The following is a 15300-nucleotide window of genomic DNA, read 5'->3' as shown; positions in this document are numbered from 1 at the left end:
TATAATTTTTTAATTACAATTAATAAATCTGCCCAAAGAACTTTATAAGTAAATCTCAGTACTTCTCTCTAAGGATCTCTTATCTGCCTGACACTTCCTGAAAATAGACTTCTCGGTCAAAAGATATGATTTTGAGGCTTCTCAAAATATTATTTGACAGAAATCTCATTTCACATTCCAACTAAGGATATTTGTTAACCCCGTTTCCTTATATCCTTATAAAATGTAGTTTTAATCACCTTTTAAAATACTGTGCTCAAATTTTAATATGCCTAATTTTTAAATATAAAACATGCGATGAAGTTATAAATCATATGCAAGTAACATGGTAGAAAACTGTAGTTACATCATGATTTAAGGGGGAAAAAATCCAACATTTTAAGTACTAATGTGCAAACTGTTTTTGGAACCATTTTTAAAGTAGCACTGTTGATAATATTCACCTATCTTTAGAAAAGATAACTGCAGATTTTAAAGGAAAATAAACTGACAGAACTATACAAACGTATAGATATACTTATACCCATACATACCACGTTCTCATTTTAAAGGTGCTTATGGGGAAACTGGTATCTAACTATAATCACCCACAAGGAAGGCAAAATGAAATGTCACGTTAAGAAAACTGCAATTAACATTATGCCTCGAACTGATTCTTAAGAATTTTCCACAGAGGAAAACCCCAGGAAGAGAAAGAAGTCCAAAATTTTCCTGTCTGGTAGGTCAAGTCCTTCAAACTCCTACGGCAGTGATCAATGGGAGTTACAGCATGGCTCAGACTAAACCGTGACTTTATTTTAAAGTAATTTGCCAATCAGAAGTCAGCTCTTCACAGAAAAACTTCTGCTTAATCCACACGTGGAAATGGAGTACTCAGGTTAAAACTGAAAATAATCGTAATTCCTGAAAATACAGACAATAAAAACTGATTCTATTCAAAGGCTTGGAAAAAAATTATGAACATCAATTAGTCTTATCTTCTTTCGAGAGAAGATTAATACATTTCCTAAGAGCCAGGTAATACCGGAGTTGGCAACTTACTTCATGGCTACAGAGGGTTTTTGCAAGCTGTTTCCGCTCCTGGGCATAGTATGCTGCCTGCTGGTAATAGAAACCAGGATTCTGAGTTTGAATAGCTGTCAACCCTAACTTAATAGCTTCATCAAATAAATCTCCAAAGGCCTGGAATCTTAAAGAAAAAATCAAGAAATAAAAAAAGGATGAAAAAGAAAAAGGAAAGAAAAAGCAGCTTGCTTCTAATAATTATTCATCCTGGAAACATAACCTCAGCAGACTGTGTTAAAATAATGCTACTGATGAACTATAAATTGTCGGGGTTTCTTGGTAAATACTAACACACACTAATTACAGGTTACAGAGAACTTCCGCATTTAAGTCGACTCTTCTATACTGGCAAATCGTTCTAAATATACCATCAATGTGTATGTCAACATAGCTCCCACCACTCAAATACAGCCATGCTTCTGGAAACGGTTTCATTTTAGAATTTTTTAACATCAGTCTCGAATAGCAAATTCCATGTCAGCAGGGATTTTGTTTAGTTCATGGCTATATTCTCTGCACCTAGGCACGTGGTGGAAACTCCATAAATATACGATGAATAAAAAAGACGGTACCATGAATTAAGTGATTTCCATTAAGGAACTCTATGAATCAACATCTACCATTACTGGAAACATCTATGCTAGCTAGATCCCTAAGAGCCTACTTACTGACAAAAGGCTTAGCACAACTGAGAACCAAAGTCCATGCTAATTCTGTTCCTCCAAATCCCAAAAAAATTTAAAGAAAATAATCCTAAAAGTACAATTTAGAACATACTGTTTAGACATCCATGCAGCATGTTCAAAAGACAACTCCGCACTTCCGATTTTTTTCTTACACAAGTCAATGTGTTTTCGGAACTGAGCGATTGCATCCAATGGGGTGTTGTGCTGAAAACAGAGCCTACAGATCTGCAAAAGGTAAAATCAACCCCAAAATAAAGAAGAAAATAGAGTCAAAAGGCATATTCATTTAAAAATATGTAAAACGGGAGACTAACTTTAAAAAAGACTATGACATTTCCTCTCTTAAGTTCTTGGCAATAAAACGGATTTTCTCTATTAGAATGGCTATGCTAAAACCAGAGGTTATGTCCCCTCGATAAAGGAAATAAAATTATTCCATATTTATACTGAACCTACTGTATACCTCAGAAAAGCTTATTCAAAGTACAGAATAGAATACAAAAAAATTGTAACAAAGAACACAAAAATGGGTGAAAATAAAATACTACCTTCTCTATTACAGATTAACTTTCAGTTTTAGAATTGGCAGAAAGCTAAAGGTTTTCTATACCACCATTAGAGCATAGTGGCCTCCATATCAAACGAGGATTACAGAAATTCTTGAAAACTTTTTATCTGGATTGCTATCTCAAAACAGTAATAATCTATATCTACGTAAGGTAAAAGGAAAAACAGAAGAAATGACGCCTAAATTTATTCCATATGCTTATCATCGGTTTTATATTTTAGGTACGAGGAATATATGAAAAGTTAAGTCTCTCATTCATCCCTGTCCCTCAGCCATTTAATTTCCTGTTCCAGAGGCAACCAGCTCCCAGCATGTTCCATGATACGGTCTATGCACAGACAAGTGTATGCGCATTTACAGATCTACTATGCCTTTTAAACAAAGAGCGTCACACCAAATATGCTGTTTTGTACCTTACTTTTTTCACCTAATATTCCATATCAATAAGTGGAGCTGTCTCATTCTTAACAGTTGTAGAATATTCCACTGTCTGGAGTTATAAAGTATATTAACCAGTCACTTATTGCTGGGTAGTTTCCAATCTTCTCCTACTACGAGATGCAATACATATCCTTACGTATGTGATTTGCAAGTCTTGGCACATATATCAGATGAATTTCCCGAAATGGAATTGCTAAATCAAAGGGAACACCCACTCTAAATGTGTATAGTCATTGCAAAAATATTCTCTAAGGCGTTATATCAATTTACGTTTGCACCGTGAATTCTAGCGTCTATGTGCCCTCAGGCCACCATCCCAGTGCCAGCCATCTTTAAAAGATGAGTGTGGAAAAATTAAAAGCAAAACAAAAAGCCCCACCTGCCTTCTAGGGGCATCTATTTCTATCATGTACAATCCTCAAATGCTTAAATTTAGTAACAGGTATAGAAGTTTCCTCTCAGGTGATCAGCTACACCTTTTGCATGGCGGTGCCGTTAAACCAAGGAAGGCCCGCGTAGTTCTGATTTGTTGCATCTTATAAAATTCAGTGATACAAGTAGCTTACTTCTCACTCTCTCCCGCTCCCACTTAAAAACAGAAGACCCTCCTAAGGGAGTTTTACAAAAGTAAAACTGCTCTACGAGAGAACTCTGAGACCCACGAACTCAAAACGAGGCACTACGATTACGCTGCTAAGAACCAGGATGCTATTTGAAATAAGATATAAAAGAGAACATAAATAATCAAATACTTTTCAGAGCAAGTAACTAACTATGGCTTTCAAATTTCAAAAAGATAATCTAATATTTAAAGACGAATTTCTGATATTTGAAGTAGAACCATTACCTTGTAGTTTATAAATCCTGCCATAGTCTTTATTTCCAGAATATTAGTTTCATGGGCTCGCAATTCATGTACAAGATTATAGGCGGTCCTATAATTCCTAATAGTAACATATGGAACATGGTTAATTATTAATTTTAAGAGAAGATTCCCAAGAACAAATTCTCAGAAATAAGAGACAATATTTACTCAATATTTCTTAGCACTCAACAGCTCAGGAATAACTTATACATATCGATCTGTGATTTCCTGAAAAAATGATCTACTGATTAATAATATGTGGGAGGAATCAATGACTTTTCACTAAGAACAGAACCACTGCATGTCCATTGTTCTGTTGCTACCATCTATCGATAACAGACAGAAAATAAGCTGAAAATGGAAGGGGACAATCGTCCAGAATTACATTAAAAAGTTAGCATTGTGTTTTAAAAAAAAAAGTAAGCTTTTTTTTAAAAAGCACCATTACGAGCTTCTCCAACAAGAGAAGTTGTATTAGCAAAGAAGGTGCTATCAAGACAGAGCACAGGTCAACGGCTTTTAAGCCCCAGTATCTCTACAGGTTCAGAGGACACTGCTGATCTCTGGCACGGGCTGGGAAAGGGGGAGTGGGGTGGGAAAGGAGAGTCTGCTAGAAGGAGGCCTACCCTGAGGAGGGAAGGCAATGAGGACATCTCAGTCTCCTCCAAAGACAACTCTTTGCTCCTAACTTCCTGGGGTAAAATTTTTCTTTCCAGAATTGCTTTTGAGCAGAACTAGAAGTAAACGTTTTTAACTAAGACCACGGGTAAGGAATGAACTACGTTAAAGCCACTTACAATCACATGGAGTCGCTGAGATTTAGAGAACACAATCTGGCGTTCACCACCTCCATAATAACAAAAAAGGAAGATGTTTCTGAAATAGTCCTCTGAATAATAGATTTATTTTTATTTTTTTCTCTTACTTTTCTGCCCTACGAGCTCAGCTTCTCTTCATTTTTAGGCTAGATAGCTGTTTTTTATCCCTACGTTACACTGCCACTGTCAATCTTCAAAAAATTGAGTGAAAGCTAGAAAAAAATGTTTTATTAAATTGTGCTCAGTAAAAGCAAAGGAATAGAATGCGTGACCACTGCGAACACATACACAACTACTCTCCAAAGCTTCTAAGCAGAGCCTTCGTATTAAAAATGAGGTTGAGGGGTATTATAAACTTAAAAAAATTTTTTAATTAAAAAAAAAAATCACGGTTGAATTAAACAATGCACCATGCATATTAAGAAATTCACAGCATTAGATAAGATAATGTTTAATATATATTTACCCGTGGAAATGAGTCAACACAAAAATTTTACTGAATATACAAATAAGTAGTCAACAGGATGGGAAGAATTTTAATATGTTTCTTTTGATCATGAAATTTAATTAAATTAGACCAGAAAACTTTATGATACTATGAAATTTACTTCTGATAGTAAAATGAAAAAAATTTCTGAATCTCAAAATATTATATTCCATTCATCTCTAAACCAATTAAATATTGCATACATACCTGAATCTAACCAATATAAGCATTTTAAATTAATTAAAATTTGGTTGAGATTCAGAAGTTGCCATTAATGTTTTTGTTAACATAAAGGTAAGAAAAATTTAGTTTGACAACTGTTAAAAACTTACTTCAGAGCATTTTGTGTATCTTGTTTCAATTCACTGAAGAAAGCTATTTTGAACTGATGTCTAACAAATAAAAGCTGAAAAAAATAGAAAAAAGATATTATTACATACATTCTCTTAAAATGTAAAAATTACGATAACATTAAGAAGAGACATCAACGTACGAAGGAAAATACTCAAAATAAAAGATCAAGAATTATTCCAACAAACAAGCATAGTTAAGGAAGCTATAAAAATCTGTAAGAACTTTAAGGGCAAAAAGGAGAGAGACAAACTACTTTTTAAAAGCTAAGACAAAAACTTTTAAAGCATAGAAACCAATTAAAAACATCAAAGCATCACAGATATTTAATAATCTCTTCGAAAATAATCAATGATAACCATCTGCTCTTAGAATGCTTCCATTATTTCCTTCTTCAGGAATAATAATGTACCTGGTGTGTTGTTTTATTCAAAAATTCTTTATGAGATTTCACTCTTCTGATCTCCGTGTAGTAGTAAGTCTGTGCATGTTCATAAAAGGCATTTTCTAATCTGTTCAAAAAAAAATTAACATTCAAACACTAAAGTTATTTTAAACTAAACTGTTCTCAAGAACCATATTTTTAAGACCTGAAAGCAAAATCCTGACAGAGATGATGTCTAGTTTACTTCATGGTAAAGATAAAAAGTGAAGCAAAATATACTGAATTTCTAAATAAAAAATGTAAAGCTAAGACCCCCCAAAAGCCATTCTGAATTACTTACAGTCGAAGAAATACCTGATAAAAATAACTTTTTTGTAATTTGTAGAAATTAGGTAATCTCTAAGATTACTTCCACCTCTTTCATTTTATAAGAAGTGTGAAAGAAAAAGATTTCCAATATTCACTTAATTTGACTATTTTTTGTGCTTTAAATATTTAAGGTTAGAGGATAAGAAAACTAATAGAAAAAGCACCAAAAATGAAAACTGGCAAATGAGAGGCACCTGGGGGGCTCAGATGCTTAAGCATCTGCCTTTGGCTCAGGTCATGATGATCCCCGGGTCCTGGGATCAAGTCCTGCGCAGGGAGCCTGCTTCTTCCTCTGCCCCTCCCCCTGCTTGTGTTCCCTGCTTGTCAAGGAAATAAATGAAGTCTTAAAAAAAAGAAAAAAATACTAGCACGTGAGGGAAAGTAACATTTATAGGATTCAAATCCTGCTTCACTCCCTAACTTGGAGATAACAAAGGAACAAAGAAAATTTGACTACAGATAGACAACTCAAAGTTTCTTTTGTGAAAGTAAGTATGTATTACAAGTATCTGCCTAGGGCATGAAAGAAAGCTAAATTCATAGTCAGAAAGCTGGACTTCAAGGTTTTTCCTCCTCAGAATAAAACAGAATTTTGAAGCTGTATTCAAAGAGTTTAGACACATCTAAGGAAAATACGCTAAGAAAAAAATGGATAAGCCAAAACTTTAAATATTCGATATACTTCCTAAGGTAAGATTTTCTTTTTTTTTTTTTTTTTAAGATTCTATTCATTTATTTGAGAGAGAGAGAGTGACAGTGAGAGACAACATGAGCAGGGAGAGGGAGAGAGAAAATCAGGCTCCCTGCTGAGCAGGGAGCCCAACACAGGACTCGATCCCAGGACCCCGAGATCATGTAATCTTCAATGAGCTGATGGCAGACGCTTAACCAGCTGAGCCACCCAGGCGCCCCTAGATTTTCTATTTTTAAAACTACAGTGTTTAAAATGTTAAAACATGAAAAAAATTAAAATTAAGTTCTACCTTTGAACCATACACTGTTTGAAAGAATATATTAACCTAAGCTAAACTGTAAAGTTTTATAAATGGGTAACCTTTGTTCTGAAAGGCAAAATATGATACCAAAAAAAAAAAAAGTCTGCTGGTTAGAATGACACTGATACTCTATTGTCCTGAGAAGGAAGGCCTGGGGATTTGGAACACAGATTTTTATAGAAGAAAAATGCTTAACTCATCACAAGTTTGACAATTCTTTTAAGTATTTTGACTCAAAATGATCAGTGAACCCCTAAAGCACAAAAGATTCTCAGAATCACTCAACACATCACACAGAAGTTTTATACACATGCTATTGCTTTGACACATTAAAAAAAAAATTAATCAAATTGCTGACATCTTGTAGCCTATAAACTAAATACATCAAAATGTTCTGAAAGCACATGAATGAGTGAGGGTGCCACCGGTAACTCTGTTAATTCCCTCCCAGATCAGACACTGCACATGAAGACTTACTGATATCCAGCTTTGCCCTCTCTCTTAAGATAAAATGCAAATATGAAGAAAGGGTCTCATACTGTCTTCCCTCATCTGCAGACTGTCTCACCCCTGGTGCTCACATCCAGAGTCTGGAGGTCCTGGGTCCAGAGCACTTGCTTTTTACATCAGTCATTTTGACACTGCACTCCTTGTTTAAAGGAGTAATCCCCCCGGCATAATCCCCGGGAAGGGGGTGGTAAAGGGCGGAAGCCACAATTTCTGCTTCTCTTGTGTCCATGATATACTAAATTTGAAAGCTGGAGAGGACGTTAAGGCAGGGTTTCTCAGCCTCAGCCCCACTGGTGTTTCTTTGTTGTGTGGGGCTTTCCTGTGCCCGGAAGGATGGAGAGCAGCATCCCTGAACTCTCCCCACCAGATGCCAGTATTAGGAAGGAAGTCTCAGCAGCGGCCATGATAAATGTCTCCGGGCATTACTCAATGCTCCCTGGAGGCCAAAATCACCACAGTTAAGAATCACTGGATTAAGGGACAGGATGGAGGACAATGGCTTTTTAAAGAAGGCTGCATGTGAACTCAGCCTTAAAAGTTGAGTAAGAGAGCCTAAGAAGGGGAGCTGGAAGGCAGCAGCTAGCATGAAAGCACACTGACAGGCAACAACACCGTGAACGGGGAAATTGTGCAGTGAGTGCAAAGCCCAGGGAGAATTATCAAAGGCCTGGAGAGGTGGTCACAGGCCGGCGGGGGCGCTAGGCTGGGCCTCCATGGAGGAAAAGCAGCTCGGATGTGCTAACAGTTATCTAGCTAATGCCCCTCCTCTCTGGGTTCCCCAGGAGTCAACACTCACTGCTAAAAGACAAAACTCATTATCTTCTCCTACATTCTGGGCAAGCAGCTCAACTTTACCCTCAGCACTGCCGAGCTGACTGAGTACCCAGGCTACCACTTATTGCTTCCAGTGTGGAGACTGCATTTGCTGACAGCACTGAAGTCTTCTTGCAGTTCATCCTTTCATCTGTTGCCTTTTCAAGCTCTCTCCTTCTGAATTTATACTTCTCTTTCCTAGAAGCCATGTCACTGATACACCAACGAGAATCACATTACTTCCTACAGGACATCGTTTCCAGAAGTTTACTCCTGAGGGAGCAAACTTGAGGGGCATGTATGCAGTTAAAGGAAAAACAGTTAAAATCAAGGAAAAGACTCAAATATAAATGAATCCTGGTCAAAAATTTACTATTATAAAACTTCTTGGGGGGCGCCTGGGTGGCACAGCGGTTAAGCGTCTGCCTTCGGCTCAGGGCGTGATCCTGGCGTTCTGGGATCGAGCCCCATATCAGGCTCCTCGCTATGAGCCTGCTTCTTCCTCTCCCACTCCCCCTGCTTGTGTTCCCTCTCTCGCTGGCTGTCTCTATCTCTGTCGAATAAATAAATAAAACCTTTAAAAAAAAAAAAAAAAAAAAAAACTTCTTGGGGCACCTGGGTGGCTCAGTTAGTTGAGTATCCGACTCTTGATTTTGGCTCAGATCATGATCTCAGGGTCCTGGGATCGAGCCCTGCATAGGGCTCCACAGTCAACATAGAGTCTGCTTGTCCCTCTCCCTCTGCTTCTCCCCCTGCTCTCACTCTCTTTCTCACAAATGAATAAATAAATAAATCTTAAAAAAAAAAAAACTAACAACAAACTTCTCTGCAACACTAAATGCTAGAAAACAAAGGACCATGGTCACATATTTTGTAAGATATGGTTGTGTCCTAAGTCAGATGCCTTTCATACACAAGGGCTTTATACAGATATTTAAGATACAGTCGGCTTCAGACCCTTCTTAAAAATTATTTAAATATATACATCAACACATGGAAAATGAAGCAACGGAGGCCAGAAATGAAGACACTATCATATGAAAGGACAAATAGGTCATGAAAGGACATACGGTGCTTATTGAAAAATACAACGGAAAAACATGTAAATATTTTTTTAAAAAATGGAAGTTGATCTAGACGTATATATAGTGCCAATGAGGTAATGCTAGGTGGCAGTTCAGCGTGTATTGTATGATTACTTCCAGTTTTACAGCAAAACACGTGTTTGGAGACAGACTTAAGAAGTTGTTGATAGTGGTTCCAATAAGGGACTGGAAAAGGTTAAGAAGCTGACAAACGGGCCTTGTGTTTTCACCTCAGAGCCTCTGCAGCCTTTGAACTTTTTCCCATGAACATGTATTTTTTTTAATTAAATGAGTCTAAGCAACCGATTTTTCAATGCCTCTGAATAATCTAAAGAAAAGATGTTTAAGATCTTTATTTACCTTATGATATAACCCACCAGGTGGTCAGTGTGGGGCAGTACAAACAAAGATTTTCCTGAGAGTTCACACGCGTTACACAAAGCTGCGGCCCTTTCTGATGCAGTGACATCTTCTCCTGTTGACAAATCCCATAAAGATGAAGAAAGAAAGAAAATGATTCATGTATTTTTCTAAACACACGGTTCCCTAAGTCTAAACTATATAATTAGGAAGAAAAACGCAAACCCTCTTTCACCATGCCAGAAGGCCTCCGGGATCCTTGAGAGATCTTGGGCCGGGGGGGGGGGGTTCCTCAGAAGTCACACAGTACGTATCTGTCAGGAAAACCCTGTGGAATTTTCTACTGAGCCAAGATAGACAGGCCAAGTAATGCCAACACAGATACGCCACATAACTGTTTCAAAAACTGTAACTAAAAATGGAAGCAATAATCCATCAAAGTGGTTTCTGAAACTCGGATCCCACAAGTTTCCAAAGAGAAACAGAAAACATTTTGGCCTCTCAAAGTCTTAGAATGTAGAAGAAATAAGCATTTGAGGCTAAGACATTTTCTTATAAGAAGTAAGAAATCCTATAGCAAATTTTTTCGTTGTCCTATTGCAAATTAAGAAAAAAAAATCACAGAAAGAATATAATTTCAAACTGACCTCTGATAAGTAAATAACATTCTTTTTTAAAAAATCAAGTGAATAACTGTTTCGTCAACTGATGTATGCCTACACAGTGAGGTAAGTGGAACTGGGGGAGAAGAATATTTTAATATTTAATATGAATTTTTATTTAATATTTTAATTTTAGCATTTTATTTTTTATACGGTAGGCATTTATTCATGATTAGTACTTTTTAAAGTGAACACACCATCTCTCTTAGAACTGAATGCACAGAAGATTTTAACAGCAAAAACTATACCTCCTGATAATAAGAATGGGAAGCATAAAGCAAGTGACTTATTATTCATTAACGTTGTGATACCTGGGGGCAAAGGGGTTTTCTTCTGAATCAGAACCACTGCAACTTTTGTGTTTCTCCCTTGTAAACTTTGCCTGCAATGGAAAAATAATAAAATTAATTAAATAGAACTAAATTGTTTTGACTTTTAAAAAACGTATTCAAGACTTTACATAGGGGTGCCTGAGTAGCTGAGCTGGTTAAGCGGCTGCCTTCGGCTCAAGTCATGACATCGGGGTTTTGGGATCCAGCCCACATCGGGCTCCCTGCTCAGTGGGGAATCAGCTTCTCCCTCTGCCTCTGCCCCTCCTCCACCCCAGCTCATGCTCCCTAATAGATGAATAAAATCTTTAAAAGAAAAAAAAAAGACTTTACATAAAGTACAAGCTTGATGATTCAATGGAAAAAAGATAAATTTCAACTAAAAAACCCCAAGATTAGAGGAAATCTTTTCCTGCAAACAAAGAAACTTCTAGGCTACAATGATTTCAGTTTTAAAAGTATACTCTCACATCAAGCTTTGAATCCTGACAAAAATCTGCTTTAAAAGCCAAGTTGAATAGATACTTTCATGTAGAAGTTATAATGCGACTTATTTCTTGAGGATGATACGTTACAGACTCGTCATCCAAAACAATCATTTTGAAGCAGGAATGGTGATAAAACAAGTATCCCACATGAGACCAAATAGCAAATTACTGTACTTTCCCCCAAATATTATAAATGCAAGAAAAAAAGCATTTGGAAATTCACACTAATGTGTCCTCTACATTTCTTCACACACCTTAGCATTACAGAAGTTAAGCATTCATGTTAAGCTACCCGTCAGGAACCGAACAAGTGTCCGTGGAGAGGAGGGGGACAATCCCCAAATGAGCGCTGCGGTCTCGGCAGCACTCGGTTGCCTTGAATAAACGCTGGGAATCGTACAACCTGCGTGGCCCATCCGATACATGGAGAAGACCGTACCTGACAATTTCCACTCTGGTAGCGCACTCGGACTGCTTTTCTTTCCACTGCGGCTCATCCCAGTCCAGTTCATAGAACACAACCACCAGGGCCGGCACCAGATTCAGATGTTTATTCATCCAGCCAGTCTTTAAGATCCCCTTAGGAATGTACCATTCATAGGAAGTTCTCTGCGAACATGGGCAAAAGCGGAAGACCCTTATTTGATAACAACAGAAGCCACCTGTTACTGAGTGGGACGCGCCTCCTGTGCATTCATCCCATTCCACATACACACGAGGCATTTCTAAGATGAGGAGATTCAGGCCTACAGAGATCACATAAGAGCTAACAAGTGTTGGGGGTATAATCGCAACCCTGGGTCTACTACAGTTTCCACTGAAGGAATAACCAGGGGCGCCTGGGGGGTTCAGCTGGTTAAACCTCTTCTCACGTCATGATCCCGGGGACCTGGGATCAAGCGCCTTGTCGGGCTCCCTGCTCAGTGGGGAGTCTGCTTCTCCCCCTCCCCCTGCTTGTGCTCTCCCTGTCTTTCTCTCAAATGAATAAAATCTTTCAAAAAAAAAAGAAGAAGAAGAAGAAGAAGAAGAAGAAGAAGAAGAAGAAGAAGAAAGAACGAAAGAAAGAATAAGCAAAGCCAAAGCACTTCTCATCATGTCAAGGCTCTCCTGAAGTCCTTGGCCCTTTTCCAGGTAACTTCTATTCCTCACCAGTCCAGTTTCCATTCTTGTCAAAGCAGCTCAAATAAAATATGATGTCAAACCCAAAATGGCTTCATCTGTTTCAAAGACACGTGCCAGGCTGGCATTTTACCTTACTTGTGGGTGGAGGGGAAAATGAAGGGCAACTCTTAAATACAGAAGTGTAACAGCAGTCCCTCGGGGGTCAGCAGTAAGCGCCACATCGTGGGAGAGAGGTGTTGGTGTGATTATTAGTCCTGAAGAAACTAGCTGAAACCTCAAACTGCTTCCAAAGCACCTGTCCCGACTCAGATTACTCCCAAAAGCCTCTTCAAGTGAGGAAAGACAATAAGGACAGTAAAAGAACCCAGCACAAAACACTTAGGGCCTCAGGAAAGAACAAGGAATGGGCACATGAAAAGCTCCCGCGCTGGAGAATGGATCCAGGACAAAAGGGGGAGGGCTGTGCTGGACACTGGCCCTCCTGGACACTAATTCCACACTAAGAACAAACACGTAAGGGCTGGGGTGCTGTCCCTTGCACAATGCCAGAGAGCACTCGCAACCTTGACAGCTGGGGGTCTGAAACCATGTTTCTACTGGTCTGCCACACATAAGCAGAAGAATCAGCTGGCCACCAAATCCACAAGTCCTACCCTTGCAGAGTTTCACCAAGGAGGCCTTGAATTTACATTTTTCATAAACATCACCAGTGATGATGATATCCTTGCTCCAAAGACCAGTCTGTCAAAAACATTGCTCCCGAGCAAAAAATTAAAATTAAAAAAAAAGAGCTCATGGTTTATTTTGATCAATGTGTCCTGGTAACCGAATTTTAGACCAACTCATAAAATTACGATAAACAGCAAATCAATCTACATGATTTTCTTTAAAAAGCAAATGAGCATTGTAAACACTTTTTATGGATTAGCTGCTGTTATTATTAAAATCATTCTCTTATTTTTCTAGGTAAATCAGAGTCTCTATTATGATGTTCAACCTAAGTCAGTTTTGAACTTAGTACCTTTCCTCACTCCACACTAAATAAACTGGTTCAGTTTATGTAGAACTCCCCAGGGACAGAGAGCTTGTCTTATTTAAATTTCTATCACCAGCCTATTGCATAGTTCCTAGTACCTAACACAAAGCTCAAAAGATGGGTGTGACATTGAACCAAACTGCAAAGACCATGGATTCTATAATGATACTGGTACTGATAAATGGGGAATGGGAGACTTTCCCTTTAGAGAGGGCTTTACGGAGAGTAGGAAGTGTTTTAAGCAAATGAAAAAAAAAAAAGAAAACCCAGGATAGAAAGCTTAATAATTATAGAGGCGCCTGGGTAGCGTAGTCGTTAAGCGTCTGCCTTCGGCTCAGGGCGTGATCCAGGCGTTCTGGGATGGAGCCCGGCATCAGGCTCCTCTGCTGGGAGCCTGCTTCTTCCTCTCCCACTCCCCCTGCTTGTGTTCCCTCTCTCGCTGGCTGTCTCTCTGTCAAATGAATAAATAGGGTCTTTAAAAAAAAAAAAAAAAAGAAAGCTTAATAATTATAAAGTAATTATTCCTCTGGGGTTAAAAAAAATAGCTATCATTACACATACCTATAGTGTATTACATACATGAAAAAGCCTTGGGTTTTCTCAATGCATCACTATAAGCACGGCTTTGATAAACCCAAGGGTTTTCCAGCACAGACATTAGGAAGAAAAAAGGTATACGTGGGTACAGAGGAAGAGAGGGAGAGAATGAAAAGACCCCATACAATCATGTCATTACCTTAGGTCTACATTTGGGATACTCATGGTCACCTGGGAGCACCTTAAAAGAAATTGGTACCCGATCAGCCCTCCGATTGGCACAGAAAGCATCCCAGACAGCTCGATGAACAGCATTATAAACTACATCCAGGCCCGTGAGGGTAACAAAAGCCATAGGCCGACAACATAATTCCACAGGGAAGTCCCACTGTGTAGGGCTCATGTTCAAGGTGTCAGGAAAAATCTGAAATACAAACGTGAATACATTCAAAATGTTTTAATAGCCCATATCCATATCTCATCTATGAGACTCCACCATTTATAAAACATTATAAAAAGGCAAAAGACTGAGTCTTTTCGAGTATCTGCAAACTGTTGAGCAAATACAAAATAAAGGAACAGAGGGAAAGCCTCAATTCCTGAATAACAACTGGTATTATATATTTTTAAAAATCTTTCCTATTCCAAAGGTTGTAGTCAACTTAAAGACAAATCAGTATTTTCAGTAACATCTCACAATGCACACAGAACTTTGGGATGAACAGACCAAGAAAGCAGGAAGGTGATCAATTTCTGATATAAAATAAAATAACTTCTGACTTACATATAATAAATACAACTATCTCTAATTTCTCTGTAATTGCTAACATCTAATTTCTGAATTCCTCGGAAATTATTAAAATAATACGCTGGTTATCTAAATAAATATGTTTTCTCACTTCTCCATGATTAACGTAAAGTGTACTATCTAAAGGAAAATCTAGAAGAGAAAAACTAACAATGAATGAAAACTCTCTAAGAGGGACACCTTTCTACTGTGGCCTTCAGCTGAGAATCAGTCTATAATAAATCGTACCACACACTAACTGTAGAAAAAGCAACTATATAAAAATGTGTTCATTCCAAAGAAAATTGCCATTATATAAACACCATTTCTCATTTCCAAAATCATGTATCGAGTTTCTTTTCAAAGGTGAGCTTCACCAGTATGTCATACAGAACTCAAATACAATTTTTGTAAAAAGTGAAAAGCACTGTGCCGCTATTTGATAACCAAATATTTTTAACTGAAAAATTACTTTTAAAAAGATCATTAAGCCTCTCACATTTAAGTACTGAATGAATAATGGGTATGGAATAAATGATTT

General features: G+C 37.8%; 1 protein-coding gene across 2 annotated transcripts in view; it reads right to left on the bottom strand.

Annotated features, from left to right (window-relative positions):
• TRAPPC11 (trafficking protein particle complex subunit 11) overlaps nucleotides 1–15300 on the bottom strand; it is a 47043-nt gene that overhangs the window by 30050 nt on the left and 1693 nt on the right. Inside the window, exons 2-10 of one of the 2 annotated variants that reach the window (XM_045785834.2) lie at nucleotides 14172–14396; nucleotides 11717–11886; nucleotides 10772–10842; nucleotides 9799–9913; nucleotides 5694–5793; nucleotides 5263–5336; nucleotides 3608–3704; nucleotides 1843–1976; nucleotides 1042–1189 (exon numbers count right to left, since the gene is read on the bottom strand). In XM_045785834.2, the coding sequence (XP_045641790.2) occupies nucleotides 1042–1189; nucleotides 1843–1976; nucleotides 3608–3704; nucleotides 5263–5336; nucleotides 5694–5793; nucleotides 9799–9913; nucleotides 10772–10842; nucleotides 11717–11886; nucleotides 14172–14375 (1113 nt within the window). In that variant the 5' untranslated portion in view covers nucleotides 14376–14396. The remainder of the gene's footprint in view (nucleotides 1–1041; nucleotides 1190–1842; nucleotides 1977–3607; nucleotides 3705–5262; nucleotides 5337–5693; nucleotides 5794–9798; nucleotides 9914–10771; nucleotides 10843–11716; nucleotides 11887–14171; nucleotides 14397–15300) is intronic. The other variant, XM_087856513.1, reaches the window with a different exon arrangement.

This window comes from Ursus americanus, chromosome 27 (assembly GCF_024610735.1).
Source record: "Ursus americanus isolate L20-20 chromosome 27, mUrsAme1.1.p, whole genome shotgun sequence".
Classification (NCBI taxonomy): domain Eukaryota; kingdom Metazoa; phylum Chordata; class Mammalia; order Carnivora; family Ursidae; genus Ursus; species Ursus americanus.
The sequence above is the reverse complement of the archived record's forward strand: the minus strand, read 5'-3'. Positions and strand labels throughout refer to the sequence as shown.